We start from the raw sequence: 18,793 nt of genomic DNA, 5'->3' as shown, positions 1-18,793 counted from the left end.
ATAACAACTAGATGAACACACAAAATATATAACTTAGACTTTAGAGGTCAAATTTTATACAAGGTTTAAATCTTATTTTGGTGCTTAAACTTTGAATCTTATTCTATTATGGTCTCTAAACTTTTAAAATATCCATTTTAGTCCTTAAACTTTTAAAAATATCTACTTTGGTCCTTGCTGTTAAAATTTTGTTAACACTTAAATAGAATGGTGAGATGACTTGTATTTTTGAATGAATAAGCTACCAAATAAGTTAATCACGCTAAAAAAAAATATGAAGTTTTAATTTTGAATTAGGTGGTAAAGTAAATTTATAGATGAGATCTCAGAAGTTCTTTGCGTATTGGTCGTTGACATTTTACTCTATCTTTATCTTACTCAATCTATATTAGATACAATTTCATCCTTACAAGTTAATAGAAATTAATAACATCAACCAAAGTAAACATTTTTTTAAAAAAGTTTAGAGACAAATAAACATTTTTAGGATAAAAATACGATCCAACCTTTAAACAATAACCAAATATATTTAAACAATTTCCCAAAATTATTTCGTTTTGGACCCTACCTCTATAGGTAGGTGAAAATTATGATACCATTTTGTCTTACTCATCGATGACGTGGATTTTACAAAAGTTCCATGCAGCCACGTCACACGTTCGCGGCTTGCCTCGTAACGCCGTTGCCTTTAAAGCAAACAAGCCGTCTACATCTCCGAGGTTAGCTAAAGACGGCAAACTTCTTCCCGTAACAGCCCATCGGCGCCCTCCGCCTCACCCAGTGGGTCCCGGGGGTTGCCTTCAATCGACGGCTGAAATTCTGCCGTTCTCTTTGCTTTCTCACCGACTCCGTCACTTTAGTCGTTTCAATTTCGGTCTACTTCGTGAACTACGTTTCCAATTTCCGAAGCAACTTCCGATTGATTTCCTCATCTCTGTTCACCATACCGACGCCTGACTTTTCCTCCGGCGAATTGATTGATATTCTCCCAAAATACTAATCGGTTTATCACTCGAACTATCTCCTCCGCAGGTTTGAATGAATAATCTCTCTCGTTTTCTTTTCAGTTTTGTATTTTGTTTCCTTGTGATTTCTCTCGTCCATTTGCGTTAGTTTTAGCTCTTAAGGTCGTTAATTTGCCGATTGATTGGTGTTTTAGGGTTTAACTCCTGTGTTGATTTTTGAAACTTGATATGATTTTCCTTTGCGCCTGGGCGGGACATTAGCAACGGAGTTTTTACTAAGTTTCAGTTTTTAATACTGAAACTCGAAGTATCTTTTTGTCATTGTGGTGGATTTTTCAGTAATTGGAAGTCCACGCTGTTTAAGACTGTTGGCTATCGAGGAGATCTTATTTTGATAGACTTGATGGGTACTTGTTGAATCGCGCATGCTCTTATAGAGTTTCGTGTTCACTTGTGATCATTTCTTGAAATATCGTATGCATGCCAATCTGTGAGGGATGATTGCTTTTGCTGCACCACATACGATGATACGAATTACTTTGTTATATTGATTTATTTTCCTAGAGAATCTTCCAAGTCTGCGGAACAGTCAATTCCTTATGTAGGGGATTATACTGGTTTAGACGTGGAGGGAAATTGTGATCAGAAGAATTTTATAGTATTATTGGTTAAATATTAGCATAATGGGAGTTGATATTACTTCAAAGCTTGTGATAATGTAGACGGTTTGTCTAATGTTCTTATATTTGTGTCTTCTCCCATGGTTTTTTGCCCTAGTCGATTTGTTGATTTTCTGGGTGTGAGAGTCTCGGTGGTTGCTCATTCTGATGTTTATTCAGAATATTTTGACTTTATAGGTCGTATGCATATTGTTTGGTGGGGTTCTTCAACCCTTATACTCTCATGTCTTCATTCTTAGAAGTTCTGCTTATTTACTTTCATAGGCTAGCCCTTTCTGAAGTGCACTGAAGCCTCAAGATAATTTATTCCCGGATGATCTTTACTTTTTCACTTTGCAAGGGTTTGACTCATTTTTCTCTGAGATCTCAAACTAAGAGTGAAGAGTGATCTGGGAGAAAAGTTAATTGTAGAAAAAGATATTGCAAGATTGGTTTATAAGTTGATTTTGATCGAGCACATTCCTATTTAACCAGATTCTTTTAACAGTTTTGCTTGATGGGATGGAGGGTGTTCTTCTACACTCTGTTTATTCTCTTCAAAATGGTTGAATCCTCCAGTAGATCAGGGAAGATGTGGTTACTGAATTTAAGCAGCGAAGCAGCACCTAACTTCAGCTGGACAATTATCAGTGCTGGTGTATTCGTCTTTGTTGCACTTGTTCTTTCCACGTTTCTCATCATTGAACATTTAGCAGCTTATAATCAACCAGAGGTTTGTTGTGTTTCTTCATTTGATTGGAATTCCAAAGGACTGGATATATTATCTTCTGTGAAACTCCTGAACTCTTCTACTTTGCTGCTTGGGTGGAAATAGATGCCTATGTCCAATCATACTCATTGTACAACCAACGTTTTAGCCTTGGTGGATTTCATTTTTATGTCTAATCATATATCTTTAATTAGTTTGGATGATTGTCTATCAGTACTCTCTCACTAAACATGATAACTCTGGTTACATAGATGTCAAACAGAATATGAAGTGTGGAGAGTGAAGCTAATTGGAGTTTTACTCCTTTGACTTTCTTAGTGTAGGGGCTGTATATGACTTCTGTGTGTTTTCATCCTTTGCTAATTTCGAGAGGTGATACTATCACTGTATCACATAGTATATATCTTTTGGCACTGTTCTGTTGATTGACTGAGTACCTTTCCTTCTTTCAGGAACAGAAGTTTTTGATTGGGCTTATTTTGATGGTTCCTGTTTACTCTCTAGAATCGGTGAGAGAAATACTACTTCCCTTATTATTTACATCGTTTATCTGTGTAATTTTTATTTTATTTTAACGGCTCCTAGTATTGTTGGGAATCTTAAATGATTCCAACATTTATTGCTGATTCCAAGTTAAAACTTAAATAAGGAAGTTTCTTTTGGCACTGTTCATTAGTTTTTGAAAACGGATTTTAATTTTGTATCCTTCTTTGATCATTTAACTTTTATTGCTATTGCTTGGTGTAAATTCTCCCCTTTTTTTAGCTATAGAGTCTCACATTACTCACTGCCTATTGAAAATGTTTTTTGTAATCCTATAGCACTGTGCCCTTATGTAATTTTATTTATTCAACGAAAACCACGTTTCCCCTTGGAAAAAAAAAAAGGAAAAAAGAAATAGACGGATAAAATAATTCTGCAGGTGCATTTGTTTTAAGTAACATGGTCGCCCTATGGTTGCATGGTCAAGTGATGCAAGCTTGGGGCTCTCAAGAAATAAATTTCAGGTTCAAATTTGAAAATGATCTCATTTTATTTTGGATTATACTTTAAACAATTTTGTCTCCCCTTTTTTTCTCCAGTAAATCTTTCTTTATGGATCTCTCAAAAAGAAATTTTTGTTGGATTATTCTGTTTTCTCACATATGGTATTCTCAGCATCCTAGCCCCCTTTCCTCCTTTATTTAGGTGGGTGGGAATTAGCCCTTGAAGGTATACACAAGAAAATCCAAGGTATTCTAGTTGGTCTCTCTCCCACAGCTGGTGCGTTAGTATACAAAGAGTTTTGAATCTCAAAGTCATCTTTTTTCTTGCTAGAGTGCTAAATTTTGGGATTATAGTTTTCTCTCTTTGAATTTGCATACTGTCTTTCCTTCCATCTCAATAGTCTCCCCATGAATATTTTCTGGTCATTCTTTCAGAAGAGAATATGATTTTGTGGTTTCATTTTATGCGGGCTTCCTATTGGGATCTTTTGCTGGAAAAGGAAAAGGAAGGCACTTCATCAATGATTACGAATCCTTTAGGCATTGTTTGTACAATCTCAATTTTATTGCTTTTATTTGACGGAACTTTTGGTGCCATTTTGTAATTACAGTCTAAGCTCCCTTTGTGCCAATTTGATGTGTTTTCTTTTGTAACTTCATTTATCCAATGAAGTTTTTTCTTGATTTATTTATTTATTTAATATATATATATATATTTTAAAGAAGAGGAGCTATTTTGTTGGTACGAGAAGTTTGTGAATGCATTTAACTTGTATTTGACGTTTTTCTACTTTTTGTGCCATTAATATTTCGTTTTGGCTGCAGTTCCTGTCATTGTTAAATTCAGATGGTGCATTCAACTGTGAAGTGATACGGGACTGCTATGAGGCATTTGCATTATATTGCTTTGAAAGATACCTTATTGCTTGCTTGGGTACGTTTATGGTATTTGCAGTTATGTTAGTTGGTTTCTTCTTCTTCTTCTTCTTCTTCTTCTTTTTTTTTTTTTTTTGTTTTTTTGTTTTTTTTTTTTTGTTTTTTTGTTTGTTTGTTTGTTTGTTTTTTTGTTTGTTTTTTGTTGTTACTGCTGGTTCAAACATTTTTCTACCTATGACTTTCTTTTCTTTGTGCTAATTATAAGGTTCCTTAGCATGGGTTGTGGCTTTCCTCCCCATCCTTTTCTATATTTTATATTTTAAATGAAGTTGTTTCTTTTCAATAAAGCAACGAGTTTTCCTAATTTGAATTAATGTCTGTATGTCTCAGCTAACAATCTGTAATATTTTTGAGAAGTCTCATCTTCCTCACAAAATAAGAAGGATGACTATAGAATCGAACGAGCATACAAATGTTAATATTTCCTTCTCTCATTTTCTGCTTGTTATATGTTCAAGTTTGGAAATCAGCTGAAAAAGTACTCCGCAATATTCCTAATTGGAATTTGCTATTCTCCCCCACATCACGAATGTTCTTTATTGCATCAAACATTATTGCTCTTGGGTGTTAGCAGTATGCATTTAGTGTGGGATGCTAAAATGTTTTGATGGGTGATTAATTCATTTTACGAGGCTAGTTTAATGCCCTTAAGTAAAGCAAAAAATTTTACAATTTTTATATGGTTGAAAGGTGGTGAGAAACGTACAGTTGAATTCATGGAAAGTCAGACTGTTGTTGACTCTAGCACACCTCTTTTGGCGGAAAAATATGCATATGGGGTTGTAGAACATCCTTTTCCCTTAAATTGCTTCATAAGGGATTGGTATCTTGGTTCTGACTTCTATCATGCGGTGAAAATTGGTATTGTGCAATATGTATGTGATCATCTTTTTGTTTTTTCTTTCTTTTGAAATAAGTGTGTTCTTGTCAAATTCAGATAATGATTTTAGTTCTTGATTGACATCTCAGATGATATTGAAGATGATATGTGCGCTCCTAGCTATGATTCTTGAAAGTTTTGGGGTCTATGGAGAAGGAAAGTTCGAGTGGAGATATGGGTATGTGTCCTAATTCATTTTTGTGAATGTTTTACAATTTTTAACATCACAGATGCCCTATGATCTCAATTGTCTATAATGTAGACAAATGTACTCAAACCTCTCTAGGATTTAGGTGTTTGAGAACTTCTAGTTCTAACATACTTTTCCTAGTCTATGTTGAATTTTGACCTGTCTCTGTTGTATTCTTACAGTTATCCCTATTTGGCGGTTGTACTTAATTTTAGTCAATCGTGGGCCCTATATTGCCTTCTCCAATTCTATTCTGTCACGAAGGACAAATTGGAATCAATTAAACCATTGGCGAAGTTTCTTGTGGTCAAGTCAATCGTTTTCCTCACTTGGTGGCAAGGTGTTGCTGTTGCCTTTCTTTTCTCAATAGGAGCTTTCAAAGGGTCATTGGCTCGGGAGCTAAAGACACGCATACAAGATTACCTGATATGTATTGAGGTGAGCCATGTCTACATTTCTTGCCCGTTTGCTTCATTTATCTTGCAGCTATGCTTTCAGGCACGCCCTTCACTTTATTTCGGTTTTTTGTTTGAGATGATTGATCAATTGAACTTATTAGTTATTACATGCAATCGTACTTGGAAGCTTGTGATGTCATTGGAGTTAAACTTATGAAGAGTATGGGTATTGGCTAACATTTGATTGGGACGCTTGGGTATCATTTTCAAAAGTGAAAACTCTCTCTACTTTCAAGGGGAGGAAACTTTGTTAAGGCCGACTTGAGGGTGGTTGAATATTTTCTTGGTTATTCCTTATGGCTGACAGTCCATGTGATCGAAACGAATTGAGTTTGATTGTCAAATGTGTTAAATCTCACATCATGTCAGATTATAATAACTTATTTTGTTTTCTGCCATCCTTTTGTAAGTTTGAATTTCATTTGCAAACCTAGTAAGTGTAAATTGTAATGAACTAAATTTATTTCATCTCATTCAGATGGGTATTGCTGCCGTTGCACATGTTTACACCTTTCCAGCAGTACCTTATAAACGTGGAGAAAGATGTGTTCGTAATGTTGCAGTGCTGTCTGACTATGCGTCCCTAGGAACGCCACCTGATCCGGAGGAGGTTAGAGACTCTGAACGAACAACTAAAATACGTTTGGCTCGCCATGATGAGAGAGAGAAGCGTTTGAATTTTCCTCAGAGTGTTCGAGATGTTGTCATTGGAAGTGGTGAAATTGTAAGTCTTAACGTTGTTCTTTCTAATCCTATCTTCGCTTATCATTTATCTATAGGCATTGATAAATCCATAACTTTGTTCCCATCAGATTGTTGATGACATGAAGTATACAGTGACACACGTAGTAGAACCAGTTGAAAGGGGGATTGCAAAACTTAACAAAACAATCCATCGATTCTCTGAAAACGTTAAACGGCATGAAGAGCAGCGGAAGAGTGCCAAGGATGATAGCTATCTGATTCCTTTGAATTCCTGGTCAAAAGAATTTTCTGAACTCGAAGAAAATCTTACTCAAGGCAGCGTAAGTGACAGTGGAATAACGAAAGGTAAGAGACAACATTTGTCTCAATCAAAAGCTACCACTTCTCGAATTAGAATTGGCAGATAAGATAACATTTCATTTTGTGCATAAAGGAATGTAAATCGTGCAGCATGATGATTTTTAACCATGCTGATGTTAGTTTAGAGAATAGAAATATGTGAATGGCGGGGACTTTAACTGACAAAAAAGTACTGGTCCTGGTCCCTGGTAGAGCTAACCCTTAACCAAAATTAGCTTCAGACACAGGATGATTTGACAAAAGAATCGACGGTGCCTTCAGATTTTTTTTTTTGGTCTTCTGTAGACATGTTGACTTTTGAACCATCAATTTAAGTAAACTCTCTACCCTTTGAACTGAACAATTGTTTGAAGGGGATGTAAATGCCGCCAAATTTCCCTTCATGCCAGTCTTCATTAACTATATTGATTATGAACTAATCATGAACAGTGAACTTACCACAAATGTTGCTCTCTCTCCCTCGTTCTCAGGTTCATGTACTGGTTTATTTCTGGCATTTTTGGGTTGTATAAATGGATTGTATAAATATATAATTGATGCTAAGTATCGACTAGAAAATCAGGGCCAACTAATGAGTTTGTAATGATTTTAGGTCACATTTGGATGGAGGATTTTGAGTCCGGTTTGTAATTTCTATTACATTCTCTTTTCATTGTTTTCAGCCTAATCTTTTTTCTGCTGTTTTTATGTGCCTTATGATTTCATTCTAATATCGGTTTTTACCTTTACGATATTTAGTAATTTTGGTTATATTTCAGCTCTTCAAACATATCCTTTTGGTAGCTTTGGCTAAATTGAGAAGAGGTCTAATCTTTTGCTGTCTCTCTAGGCTGGTATTGTGATATTTTTTTTCTCCCAATTTTCTTACGTTTACTCTTCCCTATTTTAGTTAGGTTATAGTTCCAGAATCTCTTAAAAAAATTTGGATAAGGATTAAAATTACGGAAAAGAAAAACTTTCAGGAAAGAGAGCTGCATACCAACTACTAAAGGAGTGTAGGGTATCTGTGTTAAAATCGGATGTAATCGCTGTTTGGTCTGTTGCATCACAGAAGGTTTGATGAAATTTGAATCATTTTTAAAACTAAGGGAAATATTTTTGTTTTTGGAATTTGGCTTCAAAATTTAACATTTTTACATATGGAAGACGATGGCTTATTTTTTAAAAAATAAAAAAATCGAAAGTCAAGTTATCATAGGGGCCAACGAGGTTTGATACCATATCTATGGAGTGCAGACGTCTAAGGATATGTTATTTTTTTATATATTTTTTTAATATATATATTTTTAAAAACGACGATACTGATATGTTAAAAGATATATTTTCTTTTTCTTAAAAAAATCTAGGATATAGATAAATTTAACATACAAGTTAATAACAATAGTACAAAATAGAATACAAACATTGAAATATAATGTAAAAAAAACATCTAAGATGTTGAAGTACAATAGTTAATAAAATGCAATAGAAAAGTGATTCATACTACAAATAAGAAGATGAAGATTAAAGGGAGAAGTATGAAGATAAACGAATAACTTCTTCATTGAATTGTTGAAGATATCCAAATGATTTATATTTTAGTGGATTTTGTGAGACTCAAATGTAAAAATGAAGATTAGATGATTTTAGGGTTTAGTTATTTATTTATTTTTTCCTTTTAGTTTGGGACTCGAGTAGTGAGTTTATTATATGAGTTGTTTGTCTTTTTTTTTTCTTTTTAAAAATGGTACGCGTAGAAATAGATACGTCAAATCGCGTGTCAGATACGTATCAAGGAAATATCGGTATCTGATATGTGTTTTATACGGATTCTTTGTCTCACATGAAGTATTTGTGTTTCATAGTACCACATGAAATAAATTTTCCAATCAAAAGTTTGAGATCAGATGTTAAAACACTCGAGAGATTAATAGTTGATTTCATATTCAAGATGGCTAAAGAATGATCCTTTACTTATCCAAGTAAAATAATCAACGAATGAGTTCATGACTTTTCAAAAGGTTGAAAGATTTTTAATTATTTAATTATTATGTTAGTTATAATTTTCCCAATAAATAAATCCACATTCAAAGCGGAATTGGTCTTTGAAAGTGCCTAGTACCTAACAAACCCTTTGGGACAATTCCAATAGAAATTAAATTTAAACAGCATTTGGAACATGTTGAAATTGAGAATATATATGTATATATGTCAATTTCAAGGGGTATATAAAGTTAAATTAATTTTGATTTGTATATCACACTTTGTAATTGTAAAGTAACATTTGCAAATTATGAATGATAAATTAACCATATGTGAATTTGTATATCACACTTTGTAATTGTAAAGTAACATTTGCAAATTATGAATGATAAATTAACCATATGTTATCACAGAACAAAAAAATATTTACTCTATCTTAATTTTAAATTTCTACGAGAAAATTTTCAAATATAGAAAAAATGTCCAACTATTTACATAAATAACAAAAAAAAAGAGATATTAATAAATTTTTATCATCTTAGATTTTTATACGGATAGGCTTTATGCCTCTATTAAAGAATATTAAAATTTTGTTATTTTGTATAAATAGTTTTCCTTATTTGTCTTTTTTGAAAGTTCTCATTTCTACGATATAATTTACTATTTTCTACCAACCAAACACACCATTCATTTCAAACTTTTCTAATTCGATTACTTTAAATTGTGAACCATGTATCACTTAAACAACCTTCTACTTTTTGTTTTTGAAAAAAAATATCTAGAATTGATAATTACAATATAATTTGAGTAGTCATGTCTAAGATTTAGCCCGACAGATTTAAACAAAGGTGAAAATTATACTTAAACAAGCACAAATTTTACAAAAACTAAAAATAAAATTGTTATGGAACGAAATGTGAATTATAATTGGGTTACCTAAAATATATTGAGGCTGGTTTGGAAAAGAATTCAAATTCTGTTTTATGTTTCCAGATTCACAAAATTCGGCAAATATCTAGTTGGCATGTGACCCACACAATGAAAATTCTGAATACGAAATTTTGATGTTTTTAAATGTATCAAGATTTTGAATTTTAAATCTTAAAATGCATAATTATATTAAATAAAGATAACAATATTTAGAAATACAATATGCCATATTATAAATTCAACTTATTTTTTAAAAATATAATATGTATTATGTAATGTATTATAAATTATATAATATTATAAAATAATAATTCATAAATTTTTTAACGTAAATCATATTCATAAATAAATCAATAATAATTTATTGTGAATGGAATATTAGTAGGTAGTTACACCTAATTTTAAAATTAAAAGTATATGTATCAAATATATTTTAAATAATTATTTAAATTAGAATTTCATTTTTAAATCCACTGAAGTCATATATTTAATGTCATATAGTTATTAAACTTCTGTTGGTCGTCGCTTAAAATCATATTTATTTGGTTGGAGCAGAAAAAAGGGGGGGGAAAAAAAACTTGAAATTCACAATGGAGCTACAAACTTCAAAGGGTTGCAGTGCGGCAATGGATTACGTCAGTGATGACTTCAAGAACACCGCCATTGGATGTAACCATCTTCCCTTTTGTCGTTCTCTGCATTATATAAGCTGCCATTGCCCACTGACCCACAAAGCAAATCCAAACCTAAACCCTTGATTTCACAATGGCCTCTGGGGAAGAGAAGTATCGTTCGCTTTTGCGTGGAGATGAAGAGAAAAACACCAAATGGAGATATGGGGTTCCTCCTAACTATGATGTTGTCAACAAACTCTTTGAAGAAGAGAGGACTAATGTAATTTATTGCTCTTTAGCCCTCTTTGATGTTCTAAATTTTTGTTCTGTTTTGTTTTTGTTTACATTTGGGTTGTAAATGTAAATGGGTGTAATCCCTTTTAAGCTTTTAACTTATAAATTTCATTGTGGAAGGTATGGCCTGTTGGGTCACTTGAAGAGAGGGTGCAAAGCCTAGTGAAAAATTTTGAGATGGAAATGTTCCATAAGATATCACGCAATGACTTCAGAACATTAGATTTAGACAAGTATACTTTCAGTCTCAATGGTATGAAGAACATAGGAACTTGCATCCTAAATGTTCGACTCTTATGATAAGCTTATGTTGTTTCATCAAGTTGATGATAAACTAAACAAAACAAACATTTCTCAATTCTCAGGAAGAAAGCCTTTAGCTGTTGAAGAAGTAAGTAAACTCGGAGGTTACAATCCCTTTCTTCAGACCTCTCTCCCTGAGGAGTATAGGTACTCTTACAGTGCTTGAATCTGTTATTTGGTCTTCTGAATGACCAAGCATGGATTCTCATATCAAACTTATTTTCAGACCTCTCTCCCTCTAACCTATTGATATTTCTCTCTTCTAATAATAAACTGATCTCTCCCTCTCCCCATAGGCGTAGGTAACACGTTGTCAGTGTTAGTGAACCATGTAAAGTTTTATGTCGATTTTTCTTACTGTTTATGTTTTCTTGCTTTCTTTATTGATTTCATAATAGGTACTATAATGCTGCAAAGGAGACTGCCGAATCGTCTCACCGAACTTTCAGTGCGACGTTCCTTAGAGGTTTTGCTCTTGAAATTATCCAAGTTTATTCAGGGCCCCCAAATATTGTGTTCAAGTTCAGGCATTGGGGCTACATGGAGGGGCCTTTTAAAAGCCATGCCCCCACTGGGGAGAGAATTGAATTCTATGGAGTTGCCATTTTTAAGGTAGCATCCAACTTCAATTCTTGCTTGTATGTGATAGAAACTAAATATATTGAATAATTGGTAATGGAACTACAAGATAAACCACATAGTTCGAGGTACTTATGACCAAACTTTCCTAACAAACTACTTGATTAATTAATAATATATCTTTAATATCCCTCTAATACCATTCCTATCAGTATGTTACTCTTTTTGACTTGTTCTTTATTGAACATTTTGACGAACCAGGTGAATGAGAAAGATAAAATTGAGGGGGTAGAGTTCTTTTTTGACCCAGCGGAATTGCTTGGAAAACTCCTGAAAGGTCCTAGCTTGGATGGCTTGGTTGAAAAGGCGGTTTCGAGCTGCCCTGTCTTGAGAAGCACGGGGTAGAATATTAATTTGTGATTCAATATTTCAATCTTCTACCAATTTATTGCCTGGGATTACAAGTATATCAAGAAGCAAACAAATGTAACCACATCATTATCTACTAGTTGAAATAAAGCTCTATCTCTTTCGTGTTCCTTTTTCTTTTTCACATTCTCTAGTCACTTTCAGTCTTTTTTTTTTCTCCCCAACTTAATTACTGAAATTCTATTCAGTATTTTGCAGCAAATCATGGAAATGTATATTGATCATATATGCACTGTCTAGAATTCCTGGCTTAACAACTTATCCATGACGGGATCTTTCTGTAACATTGGTTATTTATTTAGTATGTTCCCAAACCATGTAATGCAACAAGTATAGAATCCAATTCGCACTTCAAAGTCTAATACTTGTTCTGATATCAATCCTGAGTTCAAATCTATGAAGAGATGGAATGTTGAATAAATAGGTCAAAATCTGCTTAGAAACATATTGTATGGTCAGTTTATTTCACTGAACTTGCATTCAACTATAAAAGTAAAACTGGATAAACTTCAAACCTAATTTCAAGGATCCATTTGTTATGGGATTTCTGCATGAGGGCAAATGGTAGAAAATCTAGACCATGATGATCCACAAACATTAAATACAAGCTCTTTATTATTTTTTATATGTGAACTTCCTAGCACAATTAATAAATCATATCTATGAGCGATGAAAATAATGTCTATTGATCATTGAGGAACAGAGTGGCAACCTCTTTTTGTCATATCAGTTTTTCCTTTTCTGTTACACTCTATGCTAGTCTAATTCAAACCATCACTACAAATTTTCTCTCAATGCAGATAGCATCCAAGTTGGCAGCTACAGGGTTTGAGGATGATAAACACTGTTCTCTTCTGCATGGAGATGAAGAGAAAAACACCAATGGAGGTCTGGTATTCCTTCTGATTAATGCTGTGGTCAACACGCTCTTTGAAGAAGAGAGGACTAAGGTAGGGTTTTTTTTTTTTTTTTTTTTCCCTCACTATCAAAGATTGTTTTGTGGTGCAACCTTTTTCCTTTTCAGCATAGTAATAAAATCACTAGTACTCAAAATAAGTAATAGAGTAATCAATATAACATAGCATTTTCTTTTGATAAGAAGCATATTGGATATTGATTAGTGTATACTTAATCTCTTATATATATTCTTGAAACTCGTCCATACTTGCCTGGTTGGAGATTTACCACGAAACCCAATTAGCGATTATCAATATTAATTAGGAAGGTATGAGGTTGAAATAATATGAATACAAATTCTCCTACTTTGATACCCTGAAAAGTCGCCTTTAGGATGTAAAGATGAGTCTTTCCCATGAGTTTTTAACCCACAACCTTGCAATTGAAAGGTATAGCTAGCTATGCCACGTGGGAGAAAAGGTGTTGTACCTAATGGAAATCCAAGGCATGGAGATGTACTTATGATATCTATTTATTACTTTGTAATATTTGGGCGAACAAATATGATTTAGCGTTAACGTTGTATGGAATTTATCTAAAATCTTTTGAAACTCATGGTATGAGCAATTTGATGACCTTACATCAACAAGATCTGTTCTATAGGTTGTACTGTTGTGTCTTTGACTTCTAACGAGACAAGATATGATTTATTTGACAACAATCCACATGACAAACCCATCTGGAAGAAAATTGATTCTTCCATGGTTTAGCTGTTTTTACTTTTTAAGGTTCTTAACGAACTTCATCCCATAATATACATAATTAATCAAGAGAAATTTTAACAGATAGAAAAAATGTCTTATCTTTCGTAGATCGTAAATCGACTTTCTGTTCTTTCAAGGCTAGTTCCATTCTCTTTTAGTGTGATTGGTCTAATCAAAGCAGTAAGCCACAGCTCTATTCCCGACTCGAAATCTATCAAGGACTTGTAGGAAAGAATCTAACAGAAGCTTTTGAAAATGAAAGCGTGTAGAACTTCGATAAAGTCGTAAACTTCGGATCTCCCTTTCGTATTCATTCGACCTGAGGCAAAAGAGAAGTCATGCTATTTACAGAAATAACAAAAAAACACTGATAGACATTGATAGACTTATATCAACGTCTATCAGTGATAGAAACTGATAGAAGTCTATCAATGATAGAGGCTGATAGAAGTCTATCCGTGTCTATTAGTGATAGAAATCGATAGAAGTCTAAAACGACTAAATTTTGTTATTTTGTGTAAATAATTTGCCTTATTTTTCTATTTTTGAAAATTTCCCATTAATTAATTAATGAAGTCATTACATCATGAACCTGTCATTTATAATGAGAACATTAGAATCGTGGAGATGGCCTTCAAGTTGACTGCATAATTAAAGAGGAAGCTTCAAGTTGCCCCATCTTAAGAAAGAATGGTAGATTTTGAAGTTATCACTCAATATTTAATTGCATTCGGTGATATAAAATAATCATCCTGCTACTCTGGCTAAAGAGATGCACTCCATAAAATCCATAACCCTGGTTGACTAAAAACTTAAAATTGATATTGAATTGTTGAAACTTCCAACATTTTCTCTGGACAGGGCATTTGCTGCAGCATTTGTCAACTACTTAAGGAATTGGAACAACAAGCAGAATTTGGTAGCATAGCAAAAGCAAGTCTTTAGGAGATGATTGTTATTGCTTATAGACCCACACCTGTGATTTATTGATGATCAAGATGAAACATGGGTAAAAACTGATAAGACGTCCGAACTTACTGATGTTAAAGAATCATCTGACTAATTTTATCAGATAACATGGGGTTCAATCTCAAAACGATTTAACAACGAGAGAAACAACTCATCTATGTTATTAAGATTGTGAGGTCCTTTGATTGAGCTTAGATGGCAAACGAGGAGCTTATTCTCTGATACAGCTCCATTTTATTTAATGAAGCATGTAGACTGTGTTTCCGATCAAAACTGGTCTGTCGATACACGACTGATGAAGATCAAGTTTGAATTTGCATTCTTATGTGACAATGGAAAATGAAAAAAGAATTTGGAACTTTGTATATTTACACATTCTGCCTACTTTATTTACTCCACTCTCTGGTGGCAGTTCTGCTTTTGAATTCTGTGTTGACATAGTATGCTAATTTTGTGATATACAATTTTGCTTAGAAACAAAGATTATAGAATGTAGTTCTGAGCAAATCTGATTGTGTTAATCCTAAAATGTATTTGGTAGGTCTCATATGCATTATGCAATTTTTTTTTAGGTCAAATGACACTGCTTATAGATGGAGTGATTTAGAATGAGGCTTCTTTGATAACTAAGGAGAGATCTGAACTAATGCAGTTAATTTTGTCATACAATTTTGCTTAGAAACAAAGATTACAAACTGCATTTTTTGGAAAGAATTCAGTAACCACTTTCTGTATCATTCAGATCAAGATAATTGTTTTGTTGACATTGGCTAAACAGAAAACACCATATATTATGCAGTTAAAGATTACAACTCGAGGTGTGGCCTAGTAATTCTACTAGTTACATTACAAGCCTAACTGTTACATCGGTATGAAACAGAAAGATCCAGAAGTGTATGCCTAAAATACCTGCAGGAAGTTTAGATGGAAAAGAAGGAAACTTTCCTGTGGTACCTATGGCAGTTGTATTTATATGTTTTCTGTACATAAGAAAATGTAAATGTAACAAAGAGAACTCAAAACTTGGGAAGCTATTCTTCTTTTGTCTATTGGCCTTTCTTTATGCAGACTTTAAGCGATCTAACCTGTACAGTGTCTGGGAAAAAAAAAAAAACATGAACAGCTCAGCAGGTAAACTGTCATTGAAGTGGTTCTAATGCTGAAAGTAATACTTGTGTTTACCAGAATATTATGGATATCTTCTAGGAAAGGCGAGAGCTGGGAAACGAAGGAGTCTATTTCCTCCACAAGGGTGTCACTTTTTTCGTCTTTGGCCATTAGGAGATTAGCAAAGGTTTCACTATCTGGCACAAGTTTCAGAGCTATCTGCAAAAACCATAATATTCTTTTTTGTTTATAGAAAACTATCATGATCATCAGACTAGAGGCGAAGTCACAGAAAGGGATGAATATGACCCGTTGCAAATGCACAGAAGACTTAATCGTTGTTTGAAACAGATACAGGGATGAACAAGTAGAATTACTTTGAAAGCAGCAGATGAAATCCATCCATGCCATGGCTTTAGAGTAAGGTTGTAAGCATCCTCTACTGCTTGCTCCATGCTCAGCCTAGGTTCTTCTTTTGACTTTTGTAATAAGGACACTGTAAAATCCAGGGACCTATACCATCAGTAAGACAGCATAATTAGTGTCATACCTCATCTCTTTTCTCTTTTGTTCACAGGTGAATGAAAAGTTAGTATGGTCATTAAATTCAGAAGCAGTTTACTAAAGTTAGTCTCTTTATTAACTTTTGGTTTGTTTTCCTTGTTCCTATTCATATTATAATACCCATCTTGCTTGTCATCATTCTCACAGCTTTGAGTCACTTTATTTGTGTCCTAAGTCCTAACCTTAAACAAACTCATTAAAAGAATCCCATCGATGTTATTTTATGTTCATTTATAATACCTTATCAACAACTCCATAAAAGAGGAAGAGAGAGAGGGAGGTAGAATTAAACAGATGTCTTCTGGTTTTTATCAGAGAGTGATGAAACAGTTACAACAGTGAAAAACACAACAAAAGCCAAGGAAGGAACCAGTTAGCAGTAGTGAAGGAAGGAGAAACACTTCCACTGTAGAATTTTGAACCAACAATTTAATGAATGAAAATAATTACCTTGTCAACCAAAGAAAGGCTCTGCTACAGCTGGTAAGCTTTCTTGCATTACCTTCATTTGTCTCTTTCTTCAGAATTTCTACCATATTGGAATACATGGAAGGATCAGACTCATACATGGTCTCCAACCTCTGCATTTTATTCCACCATTTCATTTTATGTAAGTAATAGAAATAGAAACAAAAATGAGAGAGATTTATGCCATTTTGACGCTGTTTAAACCTGAATGTTCTGATATATGTCTTGTCTTAGAACAGTCATTGTTGGTCCTACCTTATCTGCAACAAAAAAAGACCGAAACCAATCTCATCTATCATGAACATTTCCTTTCTACAGTTCTCAAGACAAGCAGAGAGAGATAGAAAGAGAGAAATACCAAGAAATTGAAGGATCAAATTGCAAATAGAAAGAAATTGGTTGGTGGGTATGTCAGAAGCAGCATAATCAACAGGTTTAAACTTAGCCAACACTGAAAGCTCTGCTGTTGCAGCCCTCATTTCAGATTCCTTTTCCACTTCTCTCTTCCTCTTCATATATAAACTAAAACCCCTTCCCCTTCACTTCTTGGTTTTCAATATAACCCTTTGATTTTCAAATCTTCTCATAAAGGAAGGACTTTTCTTTCTTTCTTTCTTTCTCTTTCTTTCTTTCCTTCTTTCTTTCTTCTTCTCCTTCTCTTGCCTCTCTGTGTTGCTTAAAAAATATCCCCAACAAGCTTATCTCTGAGCTGAGCTCTCAGTAAAGTTGAGCTCCCCTTTATTTATATTTTCAATTTTCTTTTGTTAAAGAAGAAAGTTCACAAATTTAAGAAATGTTGATGGAGACTGCAGATTTGACCTCAATTATATCAGTAACCTCCCTGCTTAAATTATTGATTGAATCTTAAACAGGATTTTTTAATATTAATAAATCTCATACAGTTCAGCAAGTAGATAAGAATAAGGTTTGAGAAAGTTTTTATATTCCAATGAGAATGCACTATGCTTGTCTCTTAAATACAAATTCCAAAGCTTATAACAATAGAGTTTAATTGGTTGGGTTCCTTTGAATTAACTTTTTAGAATATGTTCGGTTTATTCGTGAAACGTAATGCATCAATGGTAATATAAAAAGTGGGGTTCAGTTGATTGCTTTTGTTGTTGTTCACTTGTATTCCATAATTGTAATGAACTGTGGAGACCACCTCGAAATCTATAATCAAATCACACAATCTAATTGAAGAAAAAATGGTGTTCAATCTGATTGTGCTTGAAAATTATGTGAGATCCACTATCTTTATCGTTACTGTTACATATATTACTATTGTAACAGTATGAGAATTATATGAATTTGTCATATTTATTGTTATCTTTACCTTTACCGTTACCATTAATTAGGGTCAAACAGTAACGGTCACAATAATAGTAAATGTGACATACTCATAATTTTAAGTAAATGCGATCTAAATCAATCCAATTACGCTTGCGATTTAGACTCATTACAATTGATCCATCCATGGAATTTCATTATTATTATACTAATTTTTGTTACGGTTGGGTAAACGTGAGGTTAGTTGTTTACTTTTGAAAAACAAAAAATCTATTTTCATCAAATTTGTAGTGTTTGATAACAAATTTTCAAAATTACTTTCTAGAAAACAAGTTTGAGAAATAAGTTATTTTAAGAAAAACACTTGAATTTAAATTTTTAGAAAAAAATGTTTTTGATTGTTTTAATTCAAAATTCCTTTTCAATCTAAAATGACTAAAATACTCTCACACTACTTTATTTCATGATTTGTCGCCAGAAATTACCACTGCAAACGGTTGTCTTTTGTTGCCACCAACTAACTCCTGACCATCACCGCCGACGTCGATACCTTCGACAACTATTGCCACCTACTAGTTATGGTGCTTTAAATATAAATTTGAATTTATTAATTTTTGTTAGAAAAAAAGTCACAAACAAAAGAATTTCTTTTTTTTTTTTTTTTTCAAAGACAATCCAAAATGCACCCCTAATTGCAACACCATTTCATACCGTTTTCATTTTTTCACTCATTTTCATAACTTTGTTAAAAGAA

At 33.3% G+C, this 18,793-nt stretch overlaps 3 protein-coding genes across 10 annotated transcripts; 2 read left to right on the top strand and 1 right to left on the bottom strand.

Annotated features, from left to right (window-relative positions):
* Positions 1–716: 716 nt before the first annotated feature.
* Positions 717–7,313, top strand: LOC120075948 (organic solute transporter ostalpha protein (DUF300)). 4 transcript variants are annotated; one of them, XM_039029705.2, is made up of 10 exons: positions 842–1,032; positions 1,910–1,986; positions 2,133–2,357; positions 2,807–2,863; positions 4,166–4,274; positions 4,967–5,151; positions 5,246–5,334; positions 5,529–5,784; positions 6,283–6,528; positions 6,617–7,313. In XM_039029705.2, exons 3-10 carry the CDS (start codon positions 2,142–2,144, stop codon positions 6,914–6,916), a joined length of 1,458 nt encoding a protein of 485 aa, XP_038885633.1. In that variant the 5' UTR covers positions 842–1,032; positions 1,910–1,986; positions 2,133–2,141; the 3' UTR covers positions 6,917–7,313. The 4 variants fall into 4 exon arrangements, with proteins under 4 accessions (XP_038885631.1, XP_038885633.1, XP_090169037.1 ...); XM_090312911.1 differs by lacking the exon at positions 1,910–1,986 and adding an exon at positions 2,673–2,726 and having other exon boundaries at positions 868–1,032; XM_039029703.2 differs by lacking the exon at positions 1,910–1,986 and having other exon boundaries at positions 717–1,032.
* A 2,962-nt stretch (positions 7,314–10,275) lies between these two features.
* On the top strand, positions 10,276–17,207 carry LOC120075713 (pathogen-related protein-like). 5 transcript variants are annotated; one of them, XR_016529191.1, is made up of 7 exons: positions 10,323–10,655; positions 10,790–10,922; positions 11,035–11,119; positions 11,371–11,584; positions 11,813–12,037; positions 12,781–12,930; positions 17,068–17,207. XR_016529191.1 is itself a non-coding variant. In XM_039029337.2 (5 exons), the coding sequence occupies exons 1-5, from the start codon at positions 10,527–10,529 to the stop codon at positions 11,954–11,956; spliced, it is 705 nt and encodes a 234-aa protein (XP_038885265.1). In that variant the 5' UTR covers positions 10,276–10,526; the 3' UTR covers positions 11,957–12,090. The 5 variants fall into 5 exon arrangements, 2 of the variants coding, with proteins under 2 accessions (XP_038885265.1, XP_038885266.1); XR_016529193.1 differs by lacking the exon at positions 17,068–17,207 and adding an exon at positions 15,410–15,656 and having other exon boundaries at positions 10,475–10,655; positions 11,813–11,952; XR_016529192.1 differs by lacking the exon at positions 17,068–17,207 and adding an exon at positions 14,503–14,958 and having other exon boundaries at positions 10,475–10,655; positions 11,813–11,952.
* Positions 15,382–17,264, bottom strand: LOC120075712 (glycolipid transfer protein 3-like). The gene is made up of 6 exons (XM_039029336.2): positions 17,108–17,264; positions 16,954–17,009; positions 16,732–16,862; positions 16,095–16,230; positions 15,793–15,936; positions 15,382–15,706 (listed from the first exon to the last, which is right to left on the bottom strand). Exons 1-6 carry the CDS (start codon positions 17,262–17,264, stop codon positions 15,671–15,673), a joined length of 660 nt encoding a protein of 219 aa, XP_038885264.1. The 3' UTR covers positions 15,382–15,670.
* Between the last annotated feature and the right edge of the window lie 1,529 nt (positions 17,265–18,793).

This window comes from Benincasa hispida, chromosome 4, assembly GCF_027475165.1.
Source record: "Benincasa hispida cultivar pf3 chromosome 4, pf3_genome.v1.1, whole genome shotgun sequence".
Classification (NCBI taxonomy): Eukaryota; Viridiplantae; Streptophyta; class Magnoliopsida; order Cucurbitales; family Cucurbitaceae; genus Benincasa; species Benincasa hispida.
This window is presented reverse-complemented; position numbering and strand designations above follow the sequence as displayed.